The following is a 21,534-nucleotide window of genomic DNA, read 5'->3' on the forward strand; positions in this document are numbered from 1 at the left end:
TCAAATCCCCAGAGGCCAAGTCAAGCTTTGACTTTCAGAGCAGAGGAGTACCATGGTTTTCCTAATAACATCTCTTGATATTGTATATGTATATATAGAATGTATGTAATATGTATATGTAAAATATGTGTAATATGTAATAACATGGATATCAATAGCTGAAGCGTTGCTAGGTGTTCATGTCAGTGTGACCTAAGCAAAGGGTTATAAGCATGGTTTTCATCAGGGCACTTCAATGCTGGAGCATCCTCAGCACCTCAGCTCTGAAGGTTCACTGCTGTCATGAACATAGGTCATGCAGCTTCAGGTTGAGGCCTCAAAAATGCTATTTTATGTATCTTCTTAGGTGGTTTTAGGTATCTCAGGGAATGTACATTGGCGTAGGGAGGATGATCCCCCCCTGGCTGCTCTATGGGCAGTGGACGGCAGCTGGAACTTGCAGTTCGGTCCAACCCACCCATGCCACAGCACATGGCCAGATGCATGGTCTGTGCCTTTCCACTCTCTGTCATGGGGTGCCACAGCTCTCAGCTCCACCAAGTCACATCTGCCCTTTGGAAATTCCTGCAGAGATTATTTTTGGCAATAATCTGAGAATACAGAACTTGCTTCTGGAAAGACAGTTTAGGGGCTATTAAAGATGCTTTGGAGAAAGGTCCAGGGAGGCAAGCTTTGCTCAGAGCTGGCATGCCCAGCTGCCCACCTCTGGCATCAATGACTTAGGCTTCTTCAGAAATGGAGGGTACCATAGCTGAGCTCTGTTCACCACTTCCCACTTCAACTCAGCAACACAGGATTGCAACAGACAGTCCTTCTTATTCATCTCTATTTTCCCATATGATCTCTGCGACCAATCAGAAACAGTTCACCAAACAAAGTTAAGCAATATCACAGAGAACTTTAAGAAATTACTCCTTATCACCCCTCCTGAGGATAAGCTCAATGGTCAAGGCCACAGTTAAATCTTCCTTTTCTTGTAAAAGTTAACTGAAGTTAGTTATTAAAGTGCTGGCAGTATTTAGGGAGGTTCTGAAGTGAAGAAGAGCACAAGATAACCTGCATTGCCTGTGAAAATTTCAGGGATATCTTTATCTAAAAAATCTTGGTGTAGTTTCTTCTGAAGAGCTTCCTGGAAGATATACCAGGTACAACTTTAAATTGTCATTTTAGGTATGGGATAAGTGGAGTAATGCTTATAAATTAAATGTTTCTAGTCATGTGTTTTATTTTTTGTAAAATGTAAAAGTTTCCTTTGTGGAATTTCTTTGTATTTTTCAATTGTTTATATTGCAGAGAAATTCAATTTGTGAGTGGGTATACAAAAGTGGGACAGACCATGTTAATATCTAATTATTCAATTGAAATTACATAATTTTGTGTACTTCTTATATTTAGGATATTTAGGCCAAATCAGTAAAGGGAAAAAATATCCCTTTGTTAATCCTCTCAACAAAATGGCACACATGAAAATATGCATTTCCAAGATTTCACAGAGCTGAGGGATTAGCAGTGGAGTTGGAGATTTTTTATGTATGAGAAATGGCAATGCTGTTAATTGCTGCCCATAAGAACACGATCAGAGGCTATGTGGATTGAAACTGAACCAGAACCTTGTCTGGTTTCATTGAAATGCTTGTTTTCAGAGAACTTCAATGAAATGCAATTTCATTTCAGATCTAGTCTTGGTCAATAATGACTGAAATTTGTAACCACTCAATAGCTGTGCAGTGTAAGCTTGGTCTGTGCTGGACACATTATAGAAGTCATCAGAAGAATTGGTCTTGTCCTCCAAGGAGCCCAAGGCACTCTAGAGAGGCAGTGTGGGATACTGGAGTACAGACTTTTAGGAAATTCGTGAAGGACACTGGCCTTCCCCATTCTGGTACTTTTCACAATATCCTCCTTTTCTTTGAAACATCTAAAATAAGTAATGTCTCTGACTCATAAAAAACTCCCTGTACTGAGGGCATCCCATCTTTTTAGAGATATATGGGAAGAAAATGAGAGTGAGCCAAGAGGAAGGCAATGCTGGCTGCATTTGTAGTATCTGGCAGTTGCTGACAGTCTTAGAAGAGGGAACCATACAGGAGAAGCTTGCCTAGCAGCATGGTCATCTACTTGCAGCAAGGTGCTGCTCCATGTGGTCCTGTTTACCTGCCAGGGAACAGACTGAAGGCATCTTCCACTGCACTGCAGGTGCTTGGGCTGGCTTGGTTAAACCCCACTGAAGCACAGCACTGTGGTGTTTAGTGCAGACTTCAGCTTGGCAAGGATCCTGGTTTCCCCCTGCAGCTCTAAGCCATTGACCCCCAAAATTTGGGGGTCCATTCAGGAGGTAAAAAACACATTGCAAAGGACTTACACCTCCAATAAGACCAGCACTAATAAACCAAAGGATGTTTAGAGAATTGCAAAGAAGCTTTTGTATGCTCCCTGAGGCTGGGGCAGTAAATTTGGCCTGAAGAAAGAAGAATTGCTGGGCAAGGGGCAGGAGGGACAACTGGAATGCTCTCAAAAGCTACAGCAGCTGCAGCACTGAGGAAAATCTGAAATGAAAGAGTTGTCCCTACACTTGTTTTATTTTTATGGCTTATGAACTTTTCAAAGAGTACAAATAGTACATCTTGTGCCCTATAATATAACGGACAAAACTATTCCACAGGACTTTCAGCAATATTGGTCTTTGTGACATGAAGTCTAAAAGGCAGACACACAGACTAGGAAACAGAGCAATTTTAAAACCTTTAATAGATAAAACAAACTTCTTGCAAATCTAAGTAGTCACAATTTATATGGGAATAAACTGAACAAATTTTTTAATTGAAATTTTATCAGCCTCTGTTTTGGAGCTCTGATCCCAACAGAGGGAGGGACATTAGTGTAAAATTACAGATCAGAATATGATTTTAGCTCGCTTTGGATTTGTGTTTTGAATATGCTTAGATTTTTATCATTTGCCTGCTAGAATAATTGCCTTCCAGTTTTTTTTGGAAATATTACAGATCTAATTTTTTATGTTAAAACAGAAAGTAAAAATGTTTAACTCATTGCCAAAATAGTGAATTCTTTGTGCAAGAATGGTATGTCAACAAAATATCTAAGAGATTCATTGACATTGTTTGAACGTCTATGAATTTCCACAGAATCTACAACAAGGAAATTAAAATGGGTCAATAATAGGCTCTGAGCTGTAGCAAAGTTTCAAGATGGGATTCACATTTTAATGCCAAAATTGTCATGGATTAAAAGCTTTTCATTTTTTCATAACTACACAAACAACTTTGTACCACATTAAAATCTGTGCTGTGATATCTCTAAATGTTGAGTAGTTACAGGTCTGAATCTGAGCTGCATTTAGGGTATTTCATCAAGAGTCAGATGATAGACATGGGCAAGGAACTGATGCTGGTCAGGCATCTGTCAAGAGACCACCAGCCAGCACCAAGGCACCATGGAGCATACTCATTAAGGGAGAGAAAATAAATAAAAAAACCTCTATTATCAGTGTCCCAGAAGACTACTTGCTTCCTACAGTACATCTTCATCTCTGAGTCAAAACAAAATAGAACAGGATTGAACAGATTAGTTCCAGTTGGAAGGATCTTACAATGATCATCTAGTCCAATTTTGCTACAAAGAGCAAGTTCCACAGCTTCTGTCTGGGATTAGTACTACATTTAATATTTAATGGTGGCTTCAACTGAGAGAAATATTTTTAGATAGTACAGATTTTAGGTGAATTTAATGTGGGAAGAATGTGTGGCGTAATGCAAAATTTAACAGCACAGTGAGCAGCACAGTGATGGCATCAATTAATTGCTGCAAAATACCCAGTGGTATTGACTGAAGTGAATGATGAGCAGATTCATTTTCATGTGTAATGTGGGCTCCAGGGGTCATTTCTGGAGTGGCCCAGGACAGTCTCTTCAGCACAACATGCAAATGTGGGTTGGGACAAGGCAGAAAATAGCATTCAGGTAAGACATTGCAACAACTGTTCATGAACATGAAGCAGAGGAGAAGCAGTTCAGACAATCTGTGCAAATACATTTTACAAATAACAAGCAGCAATATCATGCTTTTTTCCCTACTGATCTCCTTGTCACACAAATCCAACACAATACATTTAGCCTTGTTTCTGAATCCAAGAGAGGATGGCTGAGCCCTGCCTGCACTCTGCCTTTCCCCTCATCTGTGGGTTACAGTGAGCTCCCAGCCCTCCCAGCAGTGCCACAAAGAGAAACTGCTTGGGATCTGATTGTTTGTCCTTTAGGAAATTAATCTCCTTTGAGGGAGGAAGTTTTTGATTGTACATGGCTGAGTCAGAGATAAATTAACTCAAAAACCATCTTGTGCACTTTTTGGCTGCATCTTTAGAAAGAAATAGTTCATGCTCCAGTGAAACACTGCTCTGCAGTGGGAGGAGGAGCGGGGCGGGAGATCACCTTGGCAAAGTGAAGTGGGTGTCTCAACCATCCCTCTTTTGATCTTCAAAGGTGGTAACGCTCAGTTTGGAGCTCACTCAGCTATGCTATGGCTATCCGCCCCACAGTACATAAAGAGCTAACCCTTTATTAGGGTACTTCATTTCAGGTTTATAAGTGCCTGGGGCAGAGAGGAGCACGCACAAGTAACCATCCTATCCTGACATTTCAGGAGAAATGGTTGAACCTGTGGGTAACCATTATGTTATAGCCAGACCTGTATACTCGGAGAATGCATTCAATGAAGAGCATGAGAAATTGCACAGATACCATAAAACCTTTTGGGATCACCTGAAACTCTATTTTAGGTAAGGAGATTTATTTATTTTTTTTAATAGATCTAAGAAACAGTCCTGACTGCTCTTGGGCAGCATGAACTTCATCTTGACAGTGTCTATCTCCCATTCCAACACAGAAAGTGAAAATTCATTAATTAAATTAAATGTCAGATTTTTCTAATGGATTTTGGCTGTTGCCACCCTTAGAAGTCTTCCTACAGCTATATCTAAGGTAGCTTCTTTTTTTGTGGGCCCTTGGCAGCATAGGCTCTAGGAAGACCTTACTGCACTCTTTCAGTACTTAAAGGGGTCTTACAAGAAAGACATACTCAGGCTTTTTACTGTGGCCTGTTGCAGCAGGACAAGGGATGATGGTTTTAAACTAAAATAGGGTAAATTTGGACTGGCTATCAGGAAGAACTTTTTTATGATGGAGGTGGGAAGGTACTGGCACAGGTTGCCCAGAGAGGTGGTGGATGCCCTGTCCGTGGAAATGTTCAAGGCCAAATTGAGCGGAGCTCTGAGAAACCTGACCCAGTGGGTGGCATGCCCGCTAACTGGGGCCAGGGTTTGGGTTAGATGGCCACAGATTTTCCTTTCCAGTGAGATTTTTCTTTCTATGAGAATTTGGGTTGTAAAGGACCTCTGAACACCACTGTATATACCTTGAAGCATGTGGCGTGTGGCACTGCATGATGGCAGTGCAGGTTGATCAGGGCTGTGTCTGGGTGAGATTTTGACTTCTGGCAGCCAGCACCTGAATCCTTCCACTTTCCTCACCTCTCTGAAACAGGCTGCGATTCAGCTGAGCTGTTCACTGACAAAATTTTGTCCTCTTGTGTCTTTGCAGCTGCTCTCCACAAAGGGTCAAAAAAATTGCTTTGGGTTTGTTTCCAGTCATTTCCTGGCTGCCAGCGTACCGCTTCAGGGAGTGGATCCTGAGTGACATCGTCTCTGGCATCAACACGGGGCTCGTGGCTGTGCTGCAAGGTACCTTTGGGAAATGTGTGTCCTGACACAGCCTGCTAAGCCAGGTGCCAAGGCACTGCTGGCTTCTGCCTGCAGCACACACGTCACCTTCCCCCGGCCTCTGTCTTTACAGGTCTGGCTTTTGCTTTGCTGGTGAATGTTCCCCCCAGTTATGGACTCTATGCAGCATTCTTCCCTGTCCTGGTCTATTTTATCTTTGGCACATCAAGACATATCTCAGTGGGTAAGTTCAGGCACACCACTTACCTTCCCCACTGATGAAGAAGTACATGCTGCCTCTTCAGATCTTTTAACAAGCCTTGTGCTGCTCAGGTCCCTTCCCTGTCCTGAGCCTCATGGTGGGAGGAGTCGTCACCAGGCTGGTTCCTGATGACAGCACTGGAAATGGCAATTCCACAAATACCTCAGCAATAAATGATGAGAGGGTGATGGTGGCTGCATCTGTAACCTTCCTTTCTGGGATTGTTCAGGTTGGTAAAAGTACATGTGTGTGCACCTATGTGAACAGATGGAGGGTGGCCTGACCTCTCTCTCTGGTATCTGCTGTTGTAGTCACCAAAGTAATCCTCTTCCATTTTCCATGTAACCGACCCTGGCACACTAACTAGGAGACATCTGTCCCCTCCAGTGACCAGGCACTCACATGTGCTGTGAAATCCTTGGTTTTGCACAGGCCTGAGCCCACAGCCCACACATATGCAGCCTACACCTACAGCAAAAAAGAAAATAGCTGTGAAAGTAATGTGAATGATGCAGATGCACCCAGGGGAGTAAACGCTTTGCCTTGCAATAGTAAAATATTTGGAACTGTTTTTTTTAAAAAAACATTAATCCTTACTCTCTAATACAAGAAATCCTACAGTTCCTCCCTTGCTAACATACTAATATATTTGTTGCTTTGTGAGACACTTAATCCATGTGAAAATATAGGAATTAAAAACCCTGGAAATTAGGATGTATATTTTAGCTATAAAATAAAAAGATCGGGTTTTAACTGCTGTAGCATTTACTCTGACTAGTATTATGCCTCTGTTGCTAAATGTCAAGTTTTGTTGCAAGTCTGGTGACAATACATTCTTTAATCTCTGGATGGATAGGACTAGGTGAAAATCTTTGCTTTCATTAAATACGGCTGTCTTTCTTTGAAAGATTACTTAAAAACATAAATGAATCCCACTGACCTATGCTTATTTTGTGTTTCAGTTGCTTCTGGGAATTTTACAGTTTGGATTCATCGTTATTTATCTATCACAGTCATTAATCAGCGGTTTCACGACTGCTGCAGCTATCCATGTTTTGGTATCTCAACTGAAATTCATGCTTCAGCTACCTGTCCCTGGATTTAATAAACCATTTGGCATTATCTATGTAAGTGCTAGGTGTTCATTATTTGCTAATGTTATTGATGTACCTGTGATGTATTTCTGACTATATATCACAAAGCAGTAATAACAACTCAGTATAAAAACTCAAAGCAGGAGGTAAAATGAGAGAAAAATGAGTGATACTAGTGAGTTATGAATTATTAGTATTTGACCAATCTTTAAATTTATTACCAAGCACCAATTTACACCCCACTGGGATAATTAGATAATATTTACTATTTTGTGTTGGTCTATTTCAATTAAGCATTCAACTCTGCCTTAAGGATGTAATTATTCATTTTTACTGGACTGATATTATATATATTCAATTTGCATATTACTCTCTGAGGACTGTTGAATGAGAAAGGAGGGAGAAGAAAGACAGGAAGGAAGGAGTGGAGAAAGGCACCTGCCCAGCAACGCCATTGCTCACATTTCCTATCATGGACATGCCTGTTGTTCCAACCCTCCCTCAGGGGCAAGTCTGGATAATATAGTGGGAAGGGTCTTCTGCAGATACTTCCATCATTTGGCAGATGCACATACATTCATGGGGGCTTGCAGCCCACATCATGGCTCAGGGAATAAATCCCAAACAGCACAATCCTCAGGTTCTTCTGGAAGGGATAGTGCTACTATAGTGCCAGGGCACAATTGTTTCTAAAGCACCACATGTTTCTTCCTAATTCTGCAGACTCTGGAGAGCATTTTCAGCCAGATCACAAAAACAAACATTGCTGACCTTGTCACATCACTGGTTGTCTTGCTTATCGTGTTCGTGGTAAAAGAAATGAACGATCGATACAAGGAAAAGTTACCAACACCCATCCCGATCGAACTCCTCGTGGTGAGTCATTTCCTTTGATTTTGCAATTGCTCCATGTTACAACATGGGAAGCAGAGTTTTAACTATTTCTTCTCCTGCTATGCATTAAATGATGCATTATCATTTTACCTATAAAGAAAAATCACAGCATTAGGGAGCTATTGTGAGATGTTTTACTACCACAAAACTGTTCTTAACTGAAACGTATCTGTGGTGTTATAAACAATGAATTTTTTCCCTTGGACAGAATTGGCTCTGACAGCAGCCAACTGCAGTCTCACAGCTGAGGCCCCTCTGCACTACACCTGCAAGCAGCCACAGAAGTCCTGGACATCTATGGCCACACACAATATTATTTTGCTGCAGAAGGTTTTGCCCACTCTGAGCAGCAGAAGGGTGGAGGAAGCCCCAAAGGGGCAGCAATCCCTTAAAATCCTGGAGGATGTTGTATCCCCACAAGCAGCACTTGTTTTCCCCAGAGTCATTACAGCGCCTTGTTAGAACATACCTGGTTTACTGGGTGGGATGATCTCTGTCGTTAGTAAGATATTTTGTTACAATCTGTGTGATTTATGAATGTAAACCCATACCTGTAAGGTCATTCAGGAATGACGCCTGAACTGCAAAGGGATGTGAAAACTTGGGGCATAATTCTAGTCATCACTAATGATGAGGCTGGACAGTGTGTGAGGGAAGGAAGCTAATGGTGTTTAATAAATTCTTCACACTTTTGCTTTAATGTGCCTAATGGACATGTGGTTTATTATCTTTCAGACAGTCTTAGCAGCACTGATTTCCCATTTTGTCAACTTTGAAGAAAAATTTGAAGTAGCCATTGTTGGAAAACTAGAGGAAGGGTAAGTGACTTACAATTCACCAGTGGAGCAGAACGTTCTCTTTAGTTTGGGAGTGTTAAATGAGTTCAGCTATGTTTCTGATTAAAATTATCTGCTTCATCTTCTTTCAGTAGGTAAATAAACATTTTTCTCTCAATGATATGACACACTTTTAGTACACAAAAGTTACACACTAGAGCACATCTACTCATCAAGGAGTACCCTGAGACATGAAGTAACTGTGTCCTTCACTTTCTGAGACAGCTGGTGAGCAGGAGGTTAATGTTTGTCCTTTTTATTTAACTACTCACTCCTGCACTCCTCCATTTCCCTCACAGTACATGCACAGTTCAGCAGCCACCACCAGCCCTGGGAAGCCACCAGGACCCTGCACAATTCTCCTGCCATGTCCCATGACCAGTCCTCAGCACCATTATCCTCCAGAGGCCTCAACATCTGCCTGTCCAGGACTATATCCACATAAAGATTATTTCTTCACATACAGAATATATAGCTATATGTAGACTTAATTTGGCAATGCTAGAATTTTGGCATGAAGAATCAGGAGGCACATGTTAAGTTAAAAAGAGGAAGGAAGAATTTACTAGGACAGCAGAGTGAGTCTCTGTATGGATGGTCTCTGTAGCCCTGGGGGTATTCATAGGTGAAGTTTGCAGAGGAGCAGCTATTTCTGCTCAAGAATCTCCTTTCTTTAGATTTCAGTTCACTGGAAAAAAAAAAAAAGAAGGGGAAAAAAAAATGTCCAGAGAGGAATTCTCCCTAGGATCTGCAAAAGACCCTTAAGCATCTCCTTAATGAGTAGAGTTTTTTGTCTTTCAGATTTCAAGTGCCTGTTGCACCTGATGTAGGCATCCTCCAGAACTGCATTGGTGACGGCATTTCCATCGCAATCGTTGGGTTTGCAGTAGCTTTCTCCGTGGCTAAAGTGTATTCCATCAAGCATGACTACCCAATAGATGGCAACCAGGTAGGCAAATAACATAGAAATCAATATACTGCATTTATCAATGGGAAATAAGTAATTTTAGGAAAGCTTTGCCTTGTGAATAATTGTCACAGACCAGCTCTTAAGAACAATCTCTTTTATTTTTATTTCAGGAACTAATTGCTTTTGGGCTGGGTAATATAGTTGGTGGATCATTCAAGGGATTTGCCTCCAGCACTGCTCTGTCAAGATCAGGTGTGCAGGAGAGCACAGGAGGCAAAACACAGGTATAGAAGACAACAGGTCACGATGGCATTTAATGAAAGACAGCTCTTTTTTTCCAAGCTAACCATAATGCCTGTGGGCACTTACTCATTGTGGAATTGTTCTTTCATGCAGATTGCTGGCATTATCTCATCTGTCATTGTTTTGGTTGTGATCTTGGCCATTGGATTTCTCCTGGCACCATTACAGAAGGTATTCACTGGTTTCGTCTAATGCTTCCTTCTGCTTCCCAAAGACAGGGCTGCTCTGAGCACACTGTGAGTGTTCATAGACTTCAGTGGGAGCCAGATAGGGTTTGAAAAGCTAGGTTCTTCTTCCCACATTATGCCAGAGAGGACCACTGTATCTGGTCTTCCAAAGGGAACACTAGCACCCAAACACCAAAAACCACAGCACCAACTTTCAGATGCCCAGGATAAGTGGGATTTACAGCCTCAAGTCAGACACCTGCACTGCACCATAGCTGAGGATGTTCCTGCAGCAGTGATACACTGCAAGCAGCTCCCAAAGCTGCACTTTGGCCCTATTTGTATGATCTTTTAATTCCTAATGTTCTACGTTTTCTTTGCTTGCTTAAACACAGAACATGTATTTTGGTCTTTTTAACAGTCAGTCCTTGCATCATTGGCTCTTGGCAATTTGAAAGGAATGCTCATGCAGTTCAAGGAAGTAGCCATCCTCTGGAGAAAGGACAAGTATGACTGTGTAAGTTCAGTTTCACAAGCATCAGAAGTGCTTTGAAAAAATAATCTGTCATACAAATTTTCTTTTTTTATCCCTGTGTTACTTCACTAAACAGAAATGATTGCTTGCCTTTTTTACTGGTATACCCCTTGCTTATGTTTTCATTTTGTCCCTTTTATTTTGAGTTGATTCTCACTCTTAACATAACTTTCATCCATTTCATCAAAATCTATTAAAACAGTGCATTATATAAAGTCAAATAGAGAGGATAGTTACAGAAAATGTCGAAATAACAGAAAATATCTACTGCCTTGACTAAGCATTCAGGGACACTTTCTCACAATCACACAATGTGTTATATGGAAGATACACAGCAAGAAACAAATGAAAACTGGGACCTGAAGGGTTTGCTCCAAATGGTAAAGCTTGTGGCTGGACAGTAGGACTTGTTACCTCTCAGAAAATTTAGGTTCACAAATTGTTCCAGGCCTCAGTTACCCAGCCATCAAACAATTATTTGTCCCATTAAAATGCTTTGAGCTCTGTGGCTAAAAGTTATTCAGTATTATCTAGTCCTTTATCAGTTGTGTACACTCACAGCACCTATATTTGCACATTTACAACTCTCAGCTTTACCAGATTTCTGATTTACTTCTCATCTTGCCTTTCTGCTGGATTTTCATAGAGCATGTAGTGGACCACTTATCCCACTTTAAGTCTTTATTGTCTAGAAATTGTTGTCCCTAGAAACACTCCCTGGTGCTGGTTGGTGATTCTGGCCCTGTTTAACAAGAAAAAAACCTCACCAAAAGCAGATGGACATCCTGGACCAGATCTGAGATCTATTCCTGCTCCCACCCTGAGCTCATGACCCAGGTTCTTGACATGCTTATAATGTTGCCATCCTCTGTCTCATTACAGGTTATATGGGTGGTGACTTTCATAGCTGCTGTCCTTCTAGGTCTGGACATTGGACTAGCAACAGCTGTGGCGTTCCAGCTGCTGACAGTGGTGATCCGCTCCCAGATGTGAGTACTTGTTGAATGCAATGATATCCCAGGGCCTCCTGTTACAAGTTACCTCCCTTTGTACGGAGAAGGGCAGCAGCCCTGTCTGTGCCTTGGTCAGTCCAGCAGCCATGCATGAGAAAATCATTTACAGGTGTAAGCCTTTGGATGTGGGGCTTGCTTCAGTGTGCCACCCCAGCTGAGATGGTTTCGTTTGATCCTTCCCATCGCCTAAGTTTCGATGTAGGACACCAATAATTGTGTGTATGTTTGTTCACAGTCCAAGCTGCACTGTTTTGGCCAATGTTGGGAGAAGTAACATCTACAGAAACAGGAAGGATTACACTGATGTAAGAAATATCTAATTTCTTTTACCACCTGCTGCACTTGTGCTTCTATAACAAACATTGCTACTGATACTTTTGCTTCGTTTTACAGATCTATGAGCCAGAGGGAGTGAAGATTTTCAGATGCTCCTCTCCAATCTTCTTCGCCAATATTGAATTCTTCAGAGAGAAACTCATCACTGCTGTAAGTGTCTGGGGCTGTTCTGAACATATGAATTAAGTGACACATTAAGATGGATACAGTTTTCCAATTATAACTAGATATGAAGTCATTCCACAGTTCAAGAGTGAATTTTCATTATACTGCTTATATTCATTAATACTACTGTATTATAACATGTATACACACACCTCTGAGAAAGAGAAAAGCCTTGACTCATGCTGAACTTACACCATAGCAATGTTATACCATATTTATACTTATACCATAACAATACATATTTTCAGAAGAAAGGAGTGAAAATATAGATATTATAAAGGGAATTTTATTTTGTTTTATTTTATTTTATTTTATATTATTTTGTTTTATTTTATTTTATTTTATTTTATTTTATTTTATTTTATTTTATTTTATTTTATTTTATTTTATTTTATTTTCTCTTGCATTATTTTCACACAGTGAATTCTAGTTTACTCATCTTGCCCCAAGAATGTAACTACAACAATCAGAAGAATGCCAAATGGAATCATTCTATCAAAGAGGTCTTAACATCTTTCATAGCAAACTGCTGAATGCAGCCAGTCTTTCCATAACCAGCACAGAGGTCCAGGAGCCCTGAGCCCACACAGTGTGTATGACGCCTGCCATCCCCAGCCTGAACACAACTTGCACCACAACCTCCCCTTCCTGCTGCTCTTAGTGGAGAGCTAATAAGCAGGGACTCCCCTGAGCACTGGTAATATGCAGTTCATTCTTCACATGAGGGACTGAAACTGGCAGAGGAATGAGGGGATCTGACACATTTGGTTTGCCATGTGCTTGGCCTTTACCTGAGAAGAGCCTGAAGTTTTAATTTCTGAGTGCAGATGTTCACGCCACTCTTTCTCTACAAATACAGATACTTCTAACACCTTTCTCCTTTATGTACTAGATGAATGAGGCAGAAAACTTGCAGGAATTTAGTATTTTAGCCTAATTTTATTATTAGCCTAATTTACCTGCCAACATGATAAAATCTTGCTTTTTTCTTCAGGGAAAAGAGTAGATGAATGACCCACGCTGCTGTCAGGCAGCACAAAGCAGATACAAACCATGAGTTCTCTGATCTTGGTCACCTGGGTGACCACTTCATAATGCAGATGAGTAGGACATGCCAGCACTGTGCCAGCTGTGCCTGTGTAAGCACTGTCACTGCTATAATGCTGTCCATGGTGGTGCTAAATGCTGGTGTCCTAAAGCAGTACAGATAGCCCTGCCTCATTTGTAGCCATTCCTGTAGACATCCTTCCAACCTGGAAAGAGCCCTTGTTTGAATTTGTGAGAAGTGGCAGACAACATCAAGCTCAAACTATGGTCATCATGACTGCAATGAAAAACTGTATGAGATGCTTCATCCTTCCCCTGGTGTCACAGAGGTGTTTCTTTTTTTAATTAGTCAAAGTGCTGTTTTTTCAGGTTGGCTTCAACCCACTGAGAGTCCTGAGGAAACGCAATAAAGCTCTGAGGAAGATTAGGAAGATGCTGAAGAAAGGAGAGCTGCAAGTGACACCGGTATGTAAGGCAACTCCCCGGGGGTGAGGGGGAGTTGAGCAACCAAGGTCCCTGGTTTTACATGGCAGAGAAGGGCCTCACAGCCTCTCTTCTTAATTTGATACACTATTCGCCAAGTTGCCACTTCATGACATAAACACATTTAAAAACCAAGATTTTAAATGGATCTCACAGTTAGAGACCTACAGATTTACCATGGGCAGAGCTTGTATGTGTCCACTGGAGCTTTGTTTGACAACAAATAGCAGGATCAGATCTCACAGATCTGATCATATATCCCAATATAGAATCCCAATATCTTTCTGCATTAATGGTAGGATAAAGCTGGTTTTCTCCCTGCTCAAATCCTGCACGCCTTTTGTTGTCTTGTTCCAAAATTACTGATTTAAAATGTATCTGACAACTGGCTTCAGGAAACAATAAAAAGCCATCATTAAGTGATTATGATGATGATGATTAAATAATTTCCATACTTCTCCAGACAAGGGAGAGACAGATTTTTCCAGGTGGGTCCTGCTCTATCTCATGGGAAGATCAGTTATGTGTTGCCACTACTCTTGCCCTTGTGTAAGAAGTACCACTACCCTGGGTGGGTATTAAAGAAGAGAACTAATTATGAAATTCTTCTGTGTCAACACAGAAAGGCTTGATTTGCATGGCTAAGCCAACATATGAGTCAGATGAAGAGTTAGACAACGACAAAATAGAGGAGCTGGACCAGCCCACCATCATGACAGACTTGCCCATTCGAATCAACTGGGGCACTGACCTCCCCCCTGGCATCACTGTGCCCCAGGTCAACCTCCACAGCATCATTCTGGATTTCTCATCAGTGTCCTTCCTTGATTTTTCTGCCATGACAGTCCTTCGAAAGGTAATCACAATTCACAAGACAAACAGTGATCATATGACAGACAAACTTACAAATGAGGTTACCCTTGGGGGATACACATGAGCAAAGGGATGGTGCCCAGGGGGACCTGCACAGGAGTGGGCCCACCTGAACCTCATGAAGTTCCACAAGGCCAAGTGCAAGGTGCTGCACCTGGATCAGGGCAATCCCCAGTATTGATACAGACTGGGGAATAAATAGATTGAGAGCACTCCTGCAGAGGAGGAGATGGGAATATGGGTGAATGAAAAGTTGGACAGGACCTGGCAACATGCACTCACAGGCCAGAAAGCAAATAAAATCCTGGGCTGCATAAAAAGAAGTGTGACCAGCAGGTGATTCTTCCCCACTCTCATGAGAGATTCTACTTCACTCTCATGAGACCTCACACAAGGTACTGTGACCACCTGTGGGGTCCCCAACAAAGGAAAGACATGTATATCTTAGAACAGGTCTTGTGACAAGAGCCATGGAAAGGATCAGAGGGCAGGAGCATCTCTCCTATGAGGAAAGGCTGAGAGAACTGGAGTTGTTCAGCCTACAGAAGAGAAGACTATGAGGAGATCTCCCTGTGGCCTTTCCATACTTAAAGGGAGCCTATAAAAAAGCATGGAGAGGGACTTCTTACAGGGGTATGCAGTGACAGAACACGAGACAAAGTCTTTAAAATGAAAGAGGGCAGATCTAGAGTAGAAGAAAGCTTTTGCTGTGAAGGTGGTGAAATGCTGTAACAGGTTGCTCAGAGAAACTGTGGGTGCTCCATCCCTGAAACTGTTCAATGGCAAGTTGGATTATGCTCTGAGCAACCTGCTCAGTTGTCTCCTTGTCCAGGGCTTGGTTTGGAACAAGATGATCTTTTAGGTCCCTTCCAACTGAAACCATTCTATTCTGTGTTTGTAGTCTGCTTCTTAAAGGCATTGCCACATGGACTGGAAGGCCAGTGGCAAACTTTGAGTTTATGTGAATTTGAATGTACATTTTTTATAGAAAATGTTGGGAAATAGTTTAAATATCAATAATTAATAATCAATATAAATTGTCTTGGAATTAAAGTGTTGACTGTGGTACCCTTTCTTTACCTGGTAAGATTTTGGGAAGCTTTACAGAAATGTAGATATGAAATACTACTTTAAACACCCAGCTGGAGTTGGAACACTGGAGTTCCATTTATCCTCCTGCTTTTGCTTCCCCAGATGACCTTGAACAAAGCAAAAGGCACAACATTTTCAACAGTAGCAACTACAGTTAACTGTCTAGAGACACAGAGAGTGTGTAAATCTATTTCCATAGGGACTAAAGACCCACTGTGACAGTGGGAACTGTAGTTCTGCTCAAGTTCCCAGCAATAAAAATCTCCCCTAGAAGATTGTGAAGTGATTTTATTTTAGTTTCATCATGTATCATGTGCCACAACAAAGCCATACAGCTGATCACCTACTTCTCTGTGAGTTAAACATTTTCAGTACTGCCTTTTTTCAAAAGGCTTGGCCATCCCTGTTGGCAGCCATGTGAAGATATGTCCTGCCTCTATGTGTAACAGAGTCTAGAGCCACTTACCATCATAAATCTTAAATATCATAGATATATTTGTTGTGGCTAATCACTATAACAGTGTCAGCAAGCCTAGTAGAATCTAAATAGTGCCTCCTTCTGGTTTAACAGACTTTGAAAGAATTTGCCCGGCTTGACATTGACCTTTACATTGCTGGAGCACACGGTGAGTACTTGCCTTTGCATTGGCATCACTACAAATGCCTTGCCCCACTGCCTCCCCTGCTGACCACTGAGTATGGCTGTGGAGGATCACCTAGTTTTACCTTCCAGTCTTTGATAGAAAACAGGTCCCACAAGTGGAGCTGTTGTCCCTCTCATGCTGTCCCCAAAAGGCTGGGACCATGTGTGATGGCTCCTTTTACCACTGGCCACTGCTGCACTGTACAGCTCTGGGCTGCAAGACCAACTATCATGCACCCTGGGTTAGACATTAAATAAGAAAAGGGGCTCAAATTCCTTCCTGCCTGCAGGGAAGTTACTGATGGGCGTTTATGTTCCATTGTTTTAATATCTGTAAAGTCATCTGCTCTAATAAATAAAACAGTGCATTACACCAGCAACTCCCATATTCACCCAGTGGGCATGCTCAGGATACACAATTTCTTCGTTTTTAAGGCCTGCAGGTCACTTTGCTCTTTGATTTTGTTCCCTCACAGAAGGCCTCCTGGACAAACTGGAGAGAAGTGCATTTTTTGATGAAGAGATTAAGCCATCCATGTTTTTCCTCACTATTCATGATGCAGTTTTACACATTTTGCTGAAGAAGGACATAGCCAACTCCCCCAAATTAAAGCTTGCTGAGGTAACACTACAGTCTTAATCTTTCATTACCTGAGTGCCTTTCCAGTACTGCCAGGCACCCAGCAGTGCCCTGCACAGCTATAGCTGTGGATGCTACACTGTCTTATTTTCAAAAAGATAGTCATTAAAACTCAGCTGGGCTCAAATCAAATTGAAGAGCAAGAGTGGTTCCTGGTTCAGGTGTGTGGAAAACCATTTGTGAAAGAAATTAATAATTCCCACTGGTGGCTGGCCTGGCTGTGGACTTCAAGTCACCTCCATGGGAGGAAATGGTGCCCATCCACCAGCAGTCCTCTGTGGTCACCCATCTGGCAGAGACTGCTCAAGTTGCTGCAGTGGCTCTTGAAAGGCAGACTTTATCCTGCTTGCATATAGGCTTTCCAGCCCAGTCTGTCTTAAAAAGGAGCACTAAAGTAGTGTGGATAAATTCATACTGCCAGATTTGGGGATGGCCTTTCTGGGAGTGCTCTTAAATCAATAGCAAGAAAGGATCCTGCATACAATAAATGTGTTTAAATGTACCTGACCCAGAATGCTGCTCCTGTGGAAACTGTCTAATCCCACTTATCTGGACTGGTCCAGATCTTCTGCACTGACCCAGAGATGTAGTGGGGATCATAATAGCCTGACAAATGAGAGCCTCCTTTTTTCTATGTCAACTTCCCAGGCAGGTTCCAGAGATTTAAAAATCAAAACCTTCTTTAATGTGAAAAAGGAGAAACAGAAAAAGAAAAGCAATCTGTTTCCTAACCCACAACTTCTTGTGCTCATTGCAGGAGAAGGGCAGAAGCAGTGACTATGTCATCATCCCCAGGAACGGACTCCGCAGCCGGGAGTGCACAGTAAGGCTCTGGCTATGGCCTCCAGCTGTAGAAAATGCAGCCCAAGCTGCTCATGGAAACAGATAGGTCAGATAAGAAAAGCATCTTCCCACCTGAGCTCTTGTGTCAGCCCAGGGCAGAAAGCCACCAGACAGTTTATTGATGGGATTGACTTACAGCAAAACCTTAAGGGAGTCAGAAGCATGGGGCTTGGCTCACGAACCTTGCGGTGTGCATGCAGCAGAAGAAAGGCAAGCAAAGCCTGCCTCACCTGGTCTCCTAACCTGTCCACCACAGCTTCTCCATGGTAAAGTCACTGGTAGAATGCCCCTGTGGCAGAGAAGTCAGCATTAGTCCAGTTCATCTAAATGTCTCAGGCAGAAAGGGAGTCAGGAAACAGAGATGAGGAAGGGACACATGCAGCCTTTCACCACAGACTTAGAGAGATGGGCGGTATCCAGCACAGGGCAACCCTGTAAGGAGGAAATGTCAGAGCCCAGTCTTCCCACCCAAATGCTTCAGGGGATCAAAACGTCATTTACCAGATGACACCTACCCTGGCTATTCCTAACAGAATGTGAAATTTATTTTTTTATTCCCTACAGATTCCAACAGAAACAAAATTTTAGACTTAACTTCCTAAGTATAATATCCTCCAGCAACACAATGACACAGAAGATGAATGTGGATGCTGTGATGAGCATGAAGACAGGATACTTTTAAATACCCTGAGAAGGATTTTCTACATATGGTTATGTTCCATGTTTTGGAATGGGCTTGTTAGTCTTTATGTGTCTCTGTATATATAAATGTATTTATGTATATATATGGAGGCTAAAATCACACAGATTTTTCTTATTTCATACCACTGTTTGTAGACAATCTGTACAGTTACTTGAGAATCTATAAATATTTGAAATCTTGTATTGGATACCACCACAGAATAATACTTAGGACTGATATTTTATCTTAAGCATGTACATAACTTGTATAAAGTTTTCTTAATGGTTTGTAAGATATTTAGTACACTGAGTTAGACTTGCTCTTGCCTTACTACCACAAGCATAAGCACAGTGTACACAGTGACTGATGTATCTAATTATGAAGATTGCTCAGGAAAGACACAGGATTTTCAGATCAAAACATGATTTGGGTTTGGCTTGTGTAAAGTGCACAAGGGAGGAAACATTGATAGCGAACTATTGTATATACATATATAGTGAACTGCCATGGTGTCAGTGACTGTATGGCTGCATCTGTCCATGCACCACCAAGGTAGCTCATGGTCAGTGAGACCCAGACTGTGGACAGACACCAGCCCCAGAACCTGGCTGGAGCAGCTGTGGGTGTGGAGCTGCCAGGTGGGCAGGCTGAATTGCCTGGATCTATGGACAGAGAGCTTCAGCTTAAAGAGTCTCCTCTGATACTCTGCACAACTGCCATCAATTAACCCCTGATGGAAGTCTAAGGCTTGAAGATGAGCTACCTCACAACTTTCAGAGAAGAACAGAGAAGAATGCCCAAAGTGACAGAACTTTTAATTTTACATAACAAGTGCTAGAGGTAAAAAAGTCTTCAGCCTAGAGGAAAATGGAACCATTCCTGGAGTCTGAAAGAAACAGCACTCTGAAATCACAAGAGTTTAGTTTTCAAAGTCTGGTTTTGTCTTTCAGTCAAGCTGGGGTGTCCAGAAATGTGCATTTGGACTTGAAGAAGGGCTGAAAGAAAGGAGAAAGTGTTCTGCTAATGAACTAAGCTGGAAGTCAGTATTAAGATTGAGGAGATTTAGAATATAAAAATAATTAGGTGAGCTTGAAGACAGAAGTAGACAAGTTCAGCTTTCAGGAAACACTCATGCATTTGCAGATGAATAACAAGCTTTGGTTCTGTAGTGGGTGATCATGTAGCTGACCTGGTGTGGGAGACATGGTCCTTGGTGGTGTCACAGAGATGCTGCTTCCTGCAGCTGTACCAACCCACTGCTCTTCTGAGCATGCCACAGCAGATTCACTGTCAGGTATGTCTCGTGTGCCAGATAATCAGCACAGCAATACCTGAAGACAGGTACAATTAGCACACTACCAAACTGCTGTTCTAATGCGGTCTTCCAAAAAACATAGAGCATAACACAGCAGATCCTTCCAGAACAAGAAAGTTATTCAGTCACCACCATATACGAAGGTAATAAACTATTAGAGAGTGTCCAAAGAGGGCAACAAAGATGGTGAAGGACCTTGAGGAGAAGCCGTATGAGGAGTGGCTGAGGTCACTTGGCCTATTCAGGCTGGAGGACACTGAGGGGAGACCTCACTGTGGTTACAACTTCCTCATGAGGGGAAGGGGAGGGGCAGGCACTGATCTCCTCTGTGGTGACCAGTGACAGGATCTGAGGGAGTGGCCTGAAGTTGTGCTGGGGGAAGCTCAGGTTCAATATTAGGAAAAGGTTTTTCCCACAGAGGGTGGCTGTGCTCTGGAACAGGCTCCCCAGGGCAGTGGTCACAGCACCAGCCTGACAAGAATTCAAGAAGTGTTTGGCCGATGCTCTCGGGCACATGGGGTGACTTGAAGGGATGGTGCTGCGCAGGACCAGGCGTTGGACTTGATGATCCTTCTGGGTCTCTTGCAATTCAGCACATTCTGTGATTCTGTGATACTGTGCAATGCACAGGGGAAATTTCACTCTAAATACTCTGAACTTCAGGACTGAGCTCTCCAGTTCAAGAAAGATGAAATCAAATGTTAATGAAGAAAATTATTATGAAGGTCTTTGTAAAATGGAGAGCTTGTATCTAAGAACTGGCAAAAAGATAAATAGATAATAGATACAGAGATTTAACCTAGGAGAGAGGAAAAGTTATGAAATATTAAAAAATAATATTGTCCTGTAAGGGGAAAAAAAACGAACTGGCCAAACTTAAACATGAACAAGATACTAGAAGATGGTTCCTCATTTTTACAATGGTGAGATCCTTTCCAGCTAGAACAAAAAATTAAACTGCTTTTATGATGAGATTTAAACATGTGCATGAAAATCATGAAACCACGTCATACCAGTGTAATCTGAACTGTCAGACTCAAGCTGATCTTTTCAGTCCTGTGCTCATATGCACCTATACAGACCCAGGCAAACTTCCCTATCAAAAGCAATATATGAAGTTCAGTATCTGGTGGAATACCACGTACTGCGCTTCAAAACCATATGGGATTTTTGGACAGGCTTCAGGTTAATAAAAAATGTTCTTTTCTAAATTGCACATCTCAGAATAATTCTTTTCTATACTAATAACTCTTCTGACACAGCACAGTGCCACAGAGGATAAATCCCCCTTCCAAAACTATTCACCATTTCTAAATAGACATGATACGTAGACAGCCTTGGCCAGAGAGCTTTGCTCCCATATCACACATCCTTACCAGCTACTTGCCATGTTCTTAAATCACCCTACTCCTTATTTTTCAATGTTGACACCAGCACCAATTGTACTTCTGATGCTTCACAAGATACTTCCTCCAGGTACTGGTTATTTCTGCAACTCTGTTATTCCAATACTAGCATTTTTCTGAGCAGTTTACCCACATGAAGATTCTAACATCTTGTTGTGGGATACTGTGGTGATGCAGATACTGTGGTGATGCTTTATTTTTGAGACAGGGACCTCCAGAAACCTGGCTATTTAGGTTTCTAAACATCCTGCACTGGGTACTGTT

General features: G+C 41.9%; 1 protein-coding gene across 2 annotated transcripts; it reads left to right on the forward strand.

Moving 5' to 3' along the window:
• The first annotated feature begins 1,028 nt into the window (after positions 1-1,028).
• Positions 1,029-21,075, forward strand: SLC26A3 (solute carrier family 26 member 3). 2 transcript variants are annotated; one of them, XM_014248863.2, is made up of 21 exons: positions 1,029-1,145; positions 4,657-4,792; positions 5,613-5,752; positions 5,865-5,975; positions 6,065-6,222; positions 6,956-7,120; positions 7,811-7,963; positions 8,717-8,799; positions 9,619-9,766; positions 9,898-10,011; positions 10,124-10,201; positions 10,619-10,714; positions 11,615-11,721; positions 11,981-12,050; positions 12,139-12,231; positions 13,663-13,758; positions 14,399-14,632; positions 16,313-16,367; positions 16,861-17,006; positions 17,782-17,847; positions 18,432-21,075. In XM_014248863.2, the coding sequence occupies exons 2-21, from the start codon at positions 4,662-4,664 to the stop codon at positions 18,453-18,455; spliced, it is 2,268 nt and encodes a 755-aa protein (XP_014104338.1). In that variant the 5' UTR covers positions 1,029-1,145; positions 4,657-4,661; the 3' UTR covers positions 18,456-21,075. The 2 variants fall into 2 exon arrangements, with proteins under 2 accessions (XP_014104338.1, XP_087911686.1); XM_088055560.1 differs by having other exon boundaries at positions 1,062-1,170.
• Positions 21,076-21,534: the final 459 nt, after the last annotated feature.

Source organism: Pseudopodoces humilis, chromosome 5 (assembly GCF_049639895.1).
Source record: "Pseudopodoces humilis isolate 2021_Gansu_Grassland_sample_001 chromosome 5, ASM4963989v1, whole genome shotgun sequence".
NCBI lineage: Eukaryota > Metazoa > Chordata > Aves > Passeriformes > Paridae > Pseudopodoces > Pseudopodoces humilis.